The 12,678-nt window shown below is 49.3% G+C and overlaps 1 protein-coding gene across 2 annotated transcripts in view; it reads left to right on the forward strand.

Annotated features, from left to right (window-relative positions):
* Scarb1 (scavenger receptor class B member 1) overlaps window positions 1-12,678 on the forward strand; it is a 76,510-nt gene that overhangs the window by 44,890 nt on the left and 18,942 nt on the right. For both annotated transcript variants that reach the window (XM_008839249.3, XM_008839250.3), the window contains exons 4-7: window positions 672-875; window positions 2,534-2,629; window positions 4,924-5,039; window positions 8,882-9,048. In XM_008839249.3, coding sequence (XP_008837471.1) covers window positions 672-875; window positions 2,534-2,629; window positions 4,924-5,039; window positions 8,882-9,048 — 583 coding nt within the window. The remainder of the gene's footprint in view (window positions 1-671; window positions 876-2,533; window positions 2,630-4,923; window positions 5,040-8,881; window positions 9,049-12,678) is intronic.

Here is a 12,678-nt window from a genome sequence, read left to right on the forward strand (position 1 = left end):
CAGTGTGTGTGTGTGTGTGTGTGTGTGTGTGTGTGTGTGTGTGTGTGTGTGTGAAAGAGAGAGAGAAAGAGAGTGAGAGAGAGAGAAAGAGAAAGACAGAGAGAGAGAGAGAGAGAAAGAGAGAGAGAGAGAGAGAGAAAGAGAGAGAGAGAGGCTTTCTCAATATGCTCCAAGTTCCCAGTTTCTGGGGTCATGTTACTGATAGAGCAGCAACTGAGGGGTTGACCTGGCATCATGTGTGGCTTTATCCCATGTATAACAGAGTACCAGATCTTTGCTGACGCTTTTCTCTGGCAAGCCTGCCCCCTCAATGGCTACAGCCTCACAAATTCTCAGGGGCAAGGCCATCAGGGGGATTGCCTTCTCTGTCCCCCAGCTCTGTGTGTTCTGTCCTGGTTACTCATCAGGCCACAGATGTCTGTCCACAGCTACCATGGTTGTAGTGGGGAGATGTAGGTTCCTGATGGGCAGGCCTGGGTTCTAAGCCTGCATAGAGTTAGCTTAGAACCTCTGGGGTGTTCTCAACAGTACATGTGGCCCTGGCATCAGAGATCAGAGAAGGAACCATGCCAGGGGGCCCCAGGACTTGAACTTTTTCCCTGTAGCCTGGTTGTAGGTGGGGGAGAAGGACCCATCATGTCTGTCTCCGACCTGTGTCCTTGGCTTCACAGGGGGCTGCTGTAATGATGGAGGACAAACCTGCAAGCCTGAAGTTCATGATGACCTTGGGACTGGCCACCATGGGCGAGCGCGCCTTTATGAACCGCACAGTTGGAGAGATCTTGTGGGGCTATGATGACCCCCTCGTGAATTTCCTCAACAAGTACTTCCCAAACATGTTCCCCATTAAGGGCAAGTTTGGCCTGTTTGTTGGGGTAAGTGTCTTCCATGAACACAGCCTGAAAACCAATTACAGCACCATGTGGGTGCTAGGAACTGAACCCAGATCTTCTACAAGAGCAGCCAGTGCTCTTAACCACTGAGCCATCTCTCCAGCCCCTTGATCTCAGTCTTGACCCTTGGTAATGTGGTAGTGAGTGATGGAGGGAGGGAGTCGGGGATTGGAAGATAATTCAGCATGTTCCTTTCGCCTTCTATTGGGGGAGAAAACTCATTTTCAAAGGTCAGAACTTAGTCACACACCCTTAGCAGCTACAGAGGAAGCTGGGAAATGTAGACCTTTCTCTGCTGATGCTGAGAAAGGCTGGAGTTTTGTTTTATTTTATTTTTTGGTCTTTTTGAGACAGGGTCTCCCTGTAGCCCCAGCTGGCCTGGAACTAGCTATGTAGACCAGGCTGGCCTTGAACTCACAGAGATCCGCCTGCCTCTGCCTTCCTAAGGCTGGAGTTTTATAGTGAAGCAGTCCTTACACACATCTCCTAGTGACCAATGAGGATCCCATGGAGTGAGCATTTAACTAGAGGGACAGAGAGCAGCAGCTGGTGCCCAGGCGTTTGAGCTCTTAAGGAGCCCCAAGTCCAGGCCTATTTCAAACCTGCTCTCCCAGCACCCCTGCACAAGCCCCTTTCTCGCCTCCTCACAGCTGAGGTTTGTAGCTCCCCAGCTCTGTGGGGACAGGTGAAGGGGCAGAGCTGTGAGGAGGGTAGGCCCTGCTCCCCAGTCATTCAGCTCAGACAGTCTGTGATTGACAGACATGTTCCTCTCCTGACCTCTGGTTAGTTTCTCCATTGATGGCCTTTCCTTTGTGCTTCAACATACACCTTCCCCTGGGGGCTTTGTGTTCTATGCCTTTGTTCATATATACTGCATGCCTAATGGAGAAGGATTATCATCTCAGTACTCAGGAGGCTGAGACAGAAAGAAGGCTAATTCAAAGTCAATGTGGGCTACAGAGGGACTACAAGGCTAACCTGGGCAACAAGTGAGGAGAGGAGAAGTAAAGGCATCTGGGGATATGGCTCAGTGGCAGAGTGCTTGTCCAGCATGTGTGAGGCTATAGGTTCTGTTCCCAGTACCACTGAATCAGTGAGCTGCTTGGGGGACATGCCCTCCAAGGCTATTCTGAGGGCAGGCTGTCAGGACAGTGTGACACACTGGGGGGGGGGTGTCTGTGAGGATTGGCAGGTGGCACCATTGGCATGCACAGCCTGAGTCACAGTGACCTAAACAGCAGCATTTCCTTCTGTACTGGGACTCTGAGCCAAGGTGTGAGGCCAGGGTACCCTTCTGCTCATGGAAGTCCCTCAGGTGAGGAATACCCAGTCCTTACACACATCCATGGTTACCACAGCAGTGGCAGGGAGTTCAGGGGAGTTTGGGTAAAAAGATCCATCCAGGCTGTTTAAGGTATGTGGGGTAACCTGCCAACCACCCAGGCAGAGAGCTACTTCCTTGGGCCAGGAAAGAAACCCATCCCAAGCCTCTAGCACTAGGGGTATAGCAACCCTCCTTAAGGCCTCCAGTCCCCCCTTGGTCCAGTCCATAGCTGAAGAATGGATGGGCTTGTGTTTGGACCCAGGTCCCTTGTCCCTGACCCAGGGCTAAGGATGCTGCTCCCTATCCCTATCCACAGATGAACAACTCAGACTCTGGGATCTTCACTGTGTTCACTGGCGTGAAGAACTTCAGCAAGATCCACCTTGTGGACAAGTGGAATGGGCTCAGCAAGGTGAGAGCCAGGGATGACAGTCTTGAGCCTCTGAGGGACAAGCCTGGGGGATGGTGAGTGCTCTGAGAGGTTGTCAGGGTCACATGAGGACTTCTCAGGTCCAGGCTCTGTCCTTGGACTGCCTCTGCTGGGAACTCTTCACTCTTCCTTCCTTGAGTTTTGATTTACAAGGAGCACAGGAAGATAGTCCCATAAAAATAAGACAATAGACACCTGGCACCCAATATGAGCCCTCCCGGCCCATACAGGAAACCTGATGGTGCTCCTAGGATCCAGCTTCCTGGCTGTTTTTACCCACTGCCAACTTCTGTATATCCAAAGAAATATGTTTTCCTTCCCTCTTTGAACACACCGAAGTCCTGTCATGTGCTGTTTTGCAACTAGTTTTTCTCTTTGGGGCCAATTTGTTTATGCTGTTTTTTGGATGAGGTCCTGAGGATGGAGCCCAGGGCATCCTGGGCAGGGCTCTCCTCCTGATCACACCCCAGCCTTTCACTGGGGGACTCTAGGCAGGGGCTCAATGGTCATCTTCCGTCCTTCATTAGGGGTTCTAGGCAAGTGCACCAACCACTGATCCACTGAACCCCTTGTCCCTCACTGGTGGCCTCTAGGCAGGTACTCTAAGTGCTGAGCCATGCCCCGTGTCTTTTCTGAGTATATTGAAATGATTGTGCAGTGGTCTACCCTCTAGGCACTTCTATGTCATTCACTGCAAAGACCCTGGGGGATCAGGAGAAGTTATACCCCAATGAGTGCCTGGGGACAGGATCACCATTTATTCCCAGAAACAGCTATTTATTTATTTATTTATTTATTTATTTATTTATTTATTTATTTATACATTAACGTGTGTGTGTGTGTGTGTGTGTGTGTGTGTGTGTGTGTGTGTGCGTGTTGTATGCCATAGTGCACATGTGCTTGTCAGAGGTCAGAGGACCCCCGAATTCCCTCCTTCCAACATGTGGGTTCCAGGAATTGAACTTGGATCATTAAGTTTGGCAGCAAACACCTTTATTCACTTAGCCACCTCTCTGGCCCTTACCTATTTATTTTTTTCTTTTCCTTTTTGTGATGTTCTAGATAAAACTAGTGCCTTGTACATACAACTTAAGCACTCTACAACTGAGTACGTTCCCTACACTTTTTCCTTTTAAGTTTATTTACTTTGTGTGTGTGTGTGTGTGTGTGTGTGTGTGTGTGTGTGTGTGTGCACGTGTGTGTGTGTAAATCAGAGAACAACTTTTGGGAGTTGGTTCTCTTCTTGCACAATGTGGGTCTCAGGAATATGAACTCAGGTCATCAGGCTTTACGCAGAGCCATCCCTCTGGTCCCACCCTTTTTCTTTTTAAAATTTATTTGGAAACAGAGTCTTAGTATGTAGTCCAGGCTGGCTTCAAAGTTTCACTCCTCCAACATCAGCCTCCTCCTGAGTGCTGGGATTATGGTGTGGGTCCCACACCGAGCCAAGGACCATGCTTAGTGGGTGTCTCTCACATTTCTCTCAAGCTTTGTTTTAATATTAAATGATGCCTGGCTTTAATGGTCCTCCTTGTAGAGGAAGGTGGAAAGTGAGTGAGGTTTTTGTTTTTTGCTTGGGTTTTTTGAGACAGAGTCTCACTACGTTCCCCTGACTGGTATGGAACTTGCTTCTGGGATGGCTCAGGGCCCACTCAGGTGGCTCACAGGGTGTGTGCTCAAAGTGCCTGGTTCATCATGTACTCAGTCAGTGGGCCTTGACACTATGGAGTTACTTTTCTTGTTGCCATGGAAAAATACTGGACAGACTTGAGGGAGGCTGATGTTGGAGGAGTAAAACTTTGAAGCCAGCCTGGACTACATACTAAGACTGTTCTGTAGCCTGGAGCCCTCAAAGATCCACCTGTCTCTGCCTTCTGAGTGCTGGGATTAAAGGTGGGAGTCACCACACCCTGCTTGAGTGTTGGTTTTGAGTCTGTCTCTCATCTGGAGGAAGTTACTCTGGTGGGTTCAGTTCCCAGGTCTCAGACTGCCCCTGTTGTGACTTTAGTTTCCCTGCTATTTCCCAGCTTTCTGTGTTTGTAGGGTATGTGTTGACTTCCACCATGGAGGACAGAGAGACGTAGATGACAGGACCATTTTATAGATGATACAACTGAATCCATGTGTTCTGGGTCCTCTCTGGGGAGTGGGAGACTGGACCAGACACTTAATCTACACAGCCTGAGCTATGCCAGGGTGGGGAATGGCCTGACCATAGGGAATGGTACTGGGGTGTGTGCAGGGTGCAGGCCTTGGCTGAATACTTCTTCCTACAGATTGACTACTGGCATTCAGATCAGTGCAACATGATCAATGGGACTTCCGGGCAGATGTGGGCACCATTCATGACTCCCGAATCTTCTCTGGAATTCTTCAGCCCCGAGGCCTGCAGGTAATGCTCCCATGGTGCCTCCCAGTCTCTGGACAGAGGATTTGCTTCTGGGATGGCTCAGGGCCCACTCAGGTGGCTCACAGGGTGTGTGCTAAGTGCCTGGTTCATCATGTACTCGGTCAGTGGGCCTTGGCACTGTGGAGTTACTTTTCTTGTTGCCATGGCAAAATACTGGACAGACTTGAGGGAGGAAGAATTTATTTTGACTCTGATTCCAAAGGATTTTCCTCTTGAAGGAAAACAGTGACACAAACTGGTGTCCAAACTCACAAGCCTATGGGTGACATGTCATGTTCAGACGGTTTTGTTACTTCATAGGCTGATGCAGAACCAGAGAGGCTACCGGGTGATTGCCAGGGGTTCAGAGGTGGTGGTGGTGAGAGGCCTGACAAAAAATGGGCAAGATGGGGGGGCACCAAGGGGAGCTGTGAAGTGAAGCCAGGCCTGGGTTCCCCTGGCTGGTGGTCCGGTACCTGTGGCTGCTGCATGCAGCTCCCTCTCAGCACTCCTTGTCTCCAACTCCTCTGCTTCAGAGGTGTGCTGGGGCCTTGCAGTTTGGGGTGCTCTATCCCAGAATCCCATCTGTGGACTGGGAATACACAGTGACTCCCTGAACCCTTTCCCAAGTGGTGCCCTAGCCACTGTCCCATTCTGGACACATTGGAAATGTCCTTGGCCTGGGAGCTCACCGAGGTGACCTTTGAGTTCTCTGCTTTTCTGGCTAACACAGGCAGCCCAGCCCTGTGCCAGGCATGGGCAGGGCTGTGACAGGTTAGGCAAAGATCCTGTGCCCTGGTGTCTTTGTCCCCATCAGGGCCTTGGAGTGATGTACAGAGTGTCACAGAGGAGTGTATGTGCATTTGCTCCATGTACAGCCACTTTCCAAAATAGAGCTTTATTTTATTGTGCTGCAGGGATGGAACCCATAGCCTTGCACATGGTGGGCAAGTGATACACAACTCAGCCCCCAAATAGGATTTAAACTGAGAGAGAAGTTGCCAGAAAAGTTCAGTGGCTCCCAACTGTCTTCAACCCAGCTGAGCCAGCCAGCCTCCATCACCAAACCAGATTGTCAAGATAATTTGGGATTGGGGAGAAGTCTTGGTCAGTAGAGTGCTTGCTGTGCAAGCAAGAGGATGTAAGTCAATTTCCAGAACTCACACACTGCCTAGAACCCCAGGTGGAGACAAGATGATTCCTGAAGCTTGCTGACTAGACAGCCTAGCAAATCAGTGAGCTCCAAGTTCAGTGAGAGACCCTGTCTCAAAAAATAATGTGGCGAGCCATTGAAAAATCACCCAATGTGGACTTCTGGCCTCCACATTCATGCGCACCAGTGATACACACACACACACACACACACACATACACCACACACCGAGAAAGTAAACCAAAGACTGGGTGAGAAGTCAAAGGAGTTCACACAGGTACACATGACACAAAGAAAGAGAAAAAGGTAAGATTGGCTCCCCGTTTCAGAGGTTTCTGTCTATAGTCAGTTGTCTCTGTGGCTTTTGAGCTATGGCTAGGCCAGGTGTGAGAGAGCTGGGCTGTGGCTGAACTGTAGTTGAGGTTACAGTGCTTGCCTAGCATGCATAAGGCCCCAAGTTCAATTCCCAGCACCAGAAAGAAAAAAAATTCATTTTCTCCTGTAACTCCATTCTGAATGTTTTTTGTTGTTGTTGTTTTTGTTTGTTTGTTTGTTTGTCTTTGGTCTGGAACTTGCTATGTAGACCAGGCTGGCCTTGGACTCACAGAGATCTGCCTGTCTCTTCCTCCCAAGTGCTGGAATCAAATGTGTGTACCACCATGCCCAGCCTCTGACTGATGTTTCTGAGAAGCTTGTGGCTAAGCAAGGCCACTCAGCTCAGGACCCTGAAGGGAAAGCAAGAATGAGGAAGAGCCTGTGATCTCAAAATCCTCTTCAGTTGGTTTCACACCTTTAGTCCCAGCACTGGGAGGCAAAGGCAGGCAGATCTCTGTGAGATTGAGGCTAGCCTGGTCTACATAGCGAGTTACAGGCCAGTTGGGGCTACAGGGAGATCCTGTCTCAAAAAACAAAACACAAAAAAACAAAATGAAAGAAAAAAACCTTACATCTCTCCCAGAGATGTAAAACACTCCTGACAGACCCCACCTCCTACAGGTTCCCTTCACCCCATCATGCCTCCTGGGGCCAGCCCTTCATCCCAGGGCCTTTGAGAGGTGCTCATCCAAACCCCAGTCACTTCTTCCGTTGCTTGGAGTGTTTCTCTCACTCATCTGGGACCATGGTCTGTGCTCTCCTCTATATGCCCTTTTCCAGAATGCCGTGAGAACAGACTGCAGGCCAGGTACCCCTTTCCTTCAGTCCTTCAGGGGGTGTTTTCTAAAACCAAAGGCATCTTTTACATGGTCACAGGACTAGAATTAGGAAAGTTACCATTGATTAGATAGGATCCTCTAAACTGGTGCTGCCTAATAAAATAGAAAACAAATCACAATGCCATTTTAAACTTCCAGTTGCCACATGTCCTAGTTCCGTTTCTGTTGCTATGATAAAATACCCTGACAAAAAGCAGCTTAGGGGAGAAAGGGTTTACTTTAGGTCACAGTTCCAGGTCACAGTCCATCACTGGGGAGAAGCCACAGTGCAGGAGCTTGCAACAGCTGGTTACATCACATCCAGAGTCCAGAGCATAGAGAATGCATGCCGGCTTGCTTAGTGCTCAGCTCACTTTCTCCATTCTTAGAGTCCAGGGCCCAAACCCAGGACGGTGCTGCCCACAGTGAGCTGGGTCTTCCCACATCAATTAACAATCAAGACACTCCCCCACAGACATGCCCTCAGGCCAACCTGATCTAGACAAATCCTAGTGGAGACTTTCTTTCTTTCCAGGTGATTCTAGATGGAATTTCACATCGTTGTGAAACTTTATCTGACCCAGTGGATCTAAACCAAATGTTATTAAGGATGAGCCTTTGCTTGAGGATCAGGTCTTGGAAATCTGGGTGTCATGTCCTCTTGAGGTCCATCCCATTTGGCCTCTCCTTGTTTTGAGAACTGGACAGATGGGTGTGGTGGTGACCCTAGACCTAGTGCGTCACATGGTTCTTATTTCTGTTCAGAAGTGCTTTTGAGGATGTACACTGGTGTGAATAGAGGGCAATTAGGATAGGTGGGTTCGATTCCCAGTGCCCACATGATGACTAACAACTGTCTGTCTATACCTCTAGTTCCAGGGAATCTGACACCCTCTTCTGGCCCCTTCAGGCATTTCACACACAGAAGCACTTATATACATGTAGACAAAACACTCATACACATAAAATTGAAATAAATTTTAAAAAAATTAAAATTCACAGCATTTCTGTGTGAGACCTGACCTCTGAGTGTCAGATGATCCCAGGTAGCAGTAGCTAACCACACAACACTGTGGGGATGTTGTGTGAACACTGGCTTTTCTTGTTGTTCATAGGGTAGCAAGGAGAAAATTTGCCACACGTGCAACTTTTCCAAAAATGTTTTAGGGGAGACAGGGTCTCATAGAGTTGAGGCTGTGAACTTACTGTGTTGCCTAGGATGACCTTGAACACCTGATCCTTCCACCTCAGCCCCTAAGTGCTGGGGTTACAGATGTGCCTGACTCTGCTGAGTTCTTATTTTGAAACTTACCTACTTGAGTATGGATTGGTAGATGTGAAACTGAGGGGGCAGGCAGAACACAGAGGGACCACTGCAGTTTCCTTGGTGACAGGTGAGACAGGTGACATGGCGCCACATCAGCTCAGAGGTCTCCTCTGTAGGACACCTCCAGGCACCATCCTCTGAAACTGGTTTTCACCCTGCCTTTCCTCTGTAGGTCCATGAATTTTGTCTACCAGGAGTCGGGGGTATTTGAAGGCATCCCCACATATCGCTTCATAGCCCCTGAAACCCTGTTTGCTAATGGGTCTGTCTACCCACCCAACGAAGGGTTCTGCCCATGCCGCGAGTCTGGCATCCAAAACGTCAGCACCTGCAGGTTTGGTAAGTGTCCTGCGGTAGCCAGACCCCACATGGGGCTGGGAGGGTGGTGCTAGGAGTTCATCTGCTGCCAGCCTGCCTTCCCATTAGTCTTTGGGGATCCTGATGAATCCAGTATTCCAAATAGGGAGCTGGAGATAAGTGGAAAATATAACACCGCCCTGAGAAACATCTACCATGCCAGCATCATCCATGGGCTAGCTGGGAGTTCCACAGGGTCCCACCATGAGCGGGTGCTGATTCTGAGCCCTGGGGAGGAGTCTACCCTCACCCTCTTCCTGTCTCTCCAGCACTGCATTCCTTCCCTCGAGTCCTCTTCTCTTCAACCTAGCAACACTACCTTTTTTTTTTTTTTTAAAGTTTTGTTGCTGTTGTTTGAGACAGGGTCTCCCTGTAGCCTTAGCTGGCCTGGAGCTTACTATGTAGACCAGGCTTGCCTTGGTTTCACAGAGATCTTCCTGCCTCTGCCTTCTGAGCACTGGGCTGGCAGGCACATGCCCCCATGCTAGCTCCCCATGCACTTCTGTGGGTGGTCACCTCTGCTTAATGCTTGTAGCTTTCAGAACCCTTAACTAGAATCTGAGTGATGTCTGATCAGCAGCCATGTGCCTTAACTCCTTTGTGTGTAGGAGTGTGGGTGGGGATTCCCCCCAGGGCTATTCACCTGCCTGGGGAGTGGGCTTGGTAGAACCCACCCTTCACCCAAGCTGGCAACTCTCCAGTTGTTGCATAAAACTCTTCTCTTGAGTAGAGTCGGGTATGAATTTTGGCCCTTGCCTCGTCCTCTGGCATCTTCTCTGAGCTCTGTTCCAGTCTCCATGATGCCCCACCTCCGTTGCTCAACTCAGGTACTTGGGTGTCATCTCCTTACCCCTCCTCACCCCTCACCTATATTCAGGCCCAGGCAGCTCCAGGTACCTCCTACGAAGCCAGTGGCCCTTCCTCCTTCCCACCTCACCTCCCCCTCTCCTACCATCCAGTCCCAGCCTGCCAGTATAATCCCCCGGCCTCATGTCTACTCACATTACATGGACTCATGCCTGTACGCTTCATATCTGTCCGCACACCTGCTCAGTCACACCTGCTCCCATGCCTGTTTAGGTCAAACTGGATGTAAATCAAGTTAAAAGGTCCCTATTCAAGGCCGGGTGTGGTGGCGTATTCCTTTAATCCAAGCACTCGGGAGGCAGAGGCACGTGGATCTCTGTGAGTTCAAGGCCAGCCTGGTCTACATAGTGAGTTCCAAGGAGACCCACCCTAATCTCCTGGACCCTCTTGTCCTCCAGCGGCTCTCCAGTGTCTTCCTGATGCTTACATATGGCTGTTGCAGTTATTTTCCTTGTGCTCCACCTGTCTCCTCCCTGGACTGCAAACCCTGTGGTCATGCCCTCCATCCCTCTGCTGGGTAGAATCCTTACCTCCTGGACTGCAGGACCATAGAGTGGTCACTCACAGAATGTTGGGATATAGAGACTGGGGTGACTTGTTTAAGAAACTGAAATTCTTAAATGATATGAGTGGTTTGAAACTTGCAAAGAGAACAGCTCTGGTGGCCAGCAGCCCCAGAGAGAAGCCTGGCCTGGTGGAACCCAGCTCCTCCTTGGCTCTCTGGCTCACTGTCCCTGACTTTTGGCCCCATGGCTTTCAGCCTTGCTTCCATCTTTGCATGGATGGAATTGTGACCTGTGCTCTCCTTTTCTCTCATTTCCTTCCACCACCCACTATCACACTGGTGTGGTCCACATGATGTGGTAGGTGATTGAATTTTCCTTCTTTGTTGTTTTATGGTACTCCACAGTGGGAACACACTCCACTTTCTTAACCCCTTCCATGGTTCACGGAACTCTTGGTTTTTCACTGTCACAAGGGTTCTGCTAGAACATTCTTGTACATGCCTCAGGGTACACCTGAGTCTGCACTTCTGTGGCATTTTATCGGAAGATGACAAATGCCCACAGACATTCCTTTCTGGGTCATGACATGACAATTTCTTGGACTCAGGACTCCTTATGTCTCATCTCCCTGTCTTATGAGGACCTGGGACCTGCCCCGAAGGGCCTCTTAATCACAATCCAGGGTAATCCTGAGCAGTTAAGTCTAGGGAGATGGGCCATAAAGCTATAAATTAATTATGCTTATTGCCTGGGCATCTCTCTGAGGGTGTTTGGAAATAAAACAAGACGAAACACGCTTGCTGCATGAAAGCCATGTGCGTGTGCTGTCTGCAAGCAGGCCTGTCCTGGCAGCCATGTTGCCTCTGTTGGAATCTCTGCCTTCCAGGTCTGGTGCGGCAGCTGTTTTGTTTCCCCAGGCTGTGAGGTGTTCCCCCCACCCCCATAGAAATGGGGTCCTGTTGTTTGTTGTGTCTCCTTTCATGGTTTGGATGGGAGAATGAGAGAGGGGGTTTTCCAAACTGAAAGAGTTTGTCCCTGTGGGTGCTTGGGGTTACTTTAGAGGGTCCACAGAAATGTTGTCAGGCCTTGAGGACTTACTGGCATGTTTCTGTTTCATCCTTTTGTGTTGTCAGTGCTTGAGGGTGCAGGGGCCTTCCTGATCTCATCAGCCTGTCTTTCTGAAAGAAGGAGCACTGCCTGGATGGAGTCTCTGCTGGCCCTGGGATCTCAGATTCTCAGCATCCCTTGCTCTCTGCTATATCTCTGTACTGTGTTTCTGCCACTTTTATCTCTGGGCTGGTGCACGTGTTGGCCAAGCGTGGTGCAGGTGCACCTCTCTCATGACAGTTTTCCATACTTGAAGATGACTGTGGTGGCTGGTTCAGTGAAGTGTGTTGTGTCGTCACACAGGCTACCCATAGGGAGAGTCATGGGAGCAGTAGAATGATGTTTGAGAACCAGAAAGGAGAGGGATGGTGCAGAAAAGCAAAGCCCACGTTTTCACCTGGCCTTCATGCCCGGCCCACACTTGGCTTTGTTAATAAAGCAGAAATAACCCTGAGTGTGAGGCCACAGGCCACGCCAAGTGCAGATGTCAGAGAAGTGGGGGTTGGGGGCTTCAGCAGGGAGAGTGGGTGTGAAGGTTTCTTTTATTTTAAACATTTTATTTTTAATTATGTATTTGTGTGTGGATATGTGCACACATAAGTGCAGGTGCCCACAGAGTTCAGAGATAGCAGATTCCCTGGAGCTGGAGCTACAAGTGGTTGTGAGCCTCCTGACAGGAGAACTGGGAACCAAATTGGGTCCTCCAGAATAGCAGCAATTGCTCTTAATTGCTGAGCTATCTTTCTAGCCTGAGGTTTCCCCTTTTCTAATTATAGAGTTCTTGAGATTATGAAACATTAAAAAGCTCAACCCAGGATCTGGAGAGATGGCTCAGCGGTTAAGAGCACTGGTTGCTCTTGCAGAGGACCTGGGTTTGGTTCCCAGCACCCACATAGCAGCTAACAACCATCCAGTTCCAGGGGATCCAACACTGTCTTCTGACCTCCTCTGGCATTGCACAACATGGGTACACTTACATACATGCAGACAATATACTCATACACATCAAATTAAAAAATAATAAATAAAATATTTTTAACAGTTTTTAAAAATTATTTATTTAATAACCACATACTTAGAAGAAGCATTTCATTACAACAGCATTGACATATATAACAATTTCCAGAGCTAA

The sequence above is a fragment of the Nannospalax galili genome, unplaced genomic scaffold (assembly GCF_000622305.1).
Source record: "Nannospalax galili isolate Female #2095 unplaced genomic scaffold, S.galili_v1.0 scaffold218, whole genome shotgun sequence".
Classification (NCBI taxonomy): Eukaryota; Metazoa; Chordata; class Mammalia; order Rodentia; family Spalacidae; genus Nannospalax; species Nannospalax galili.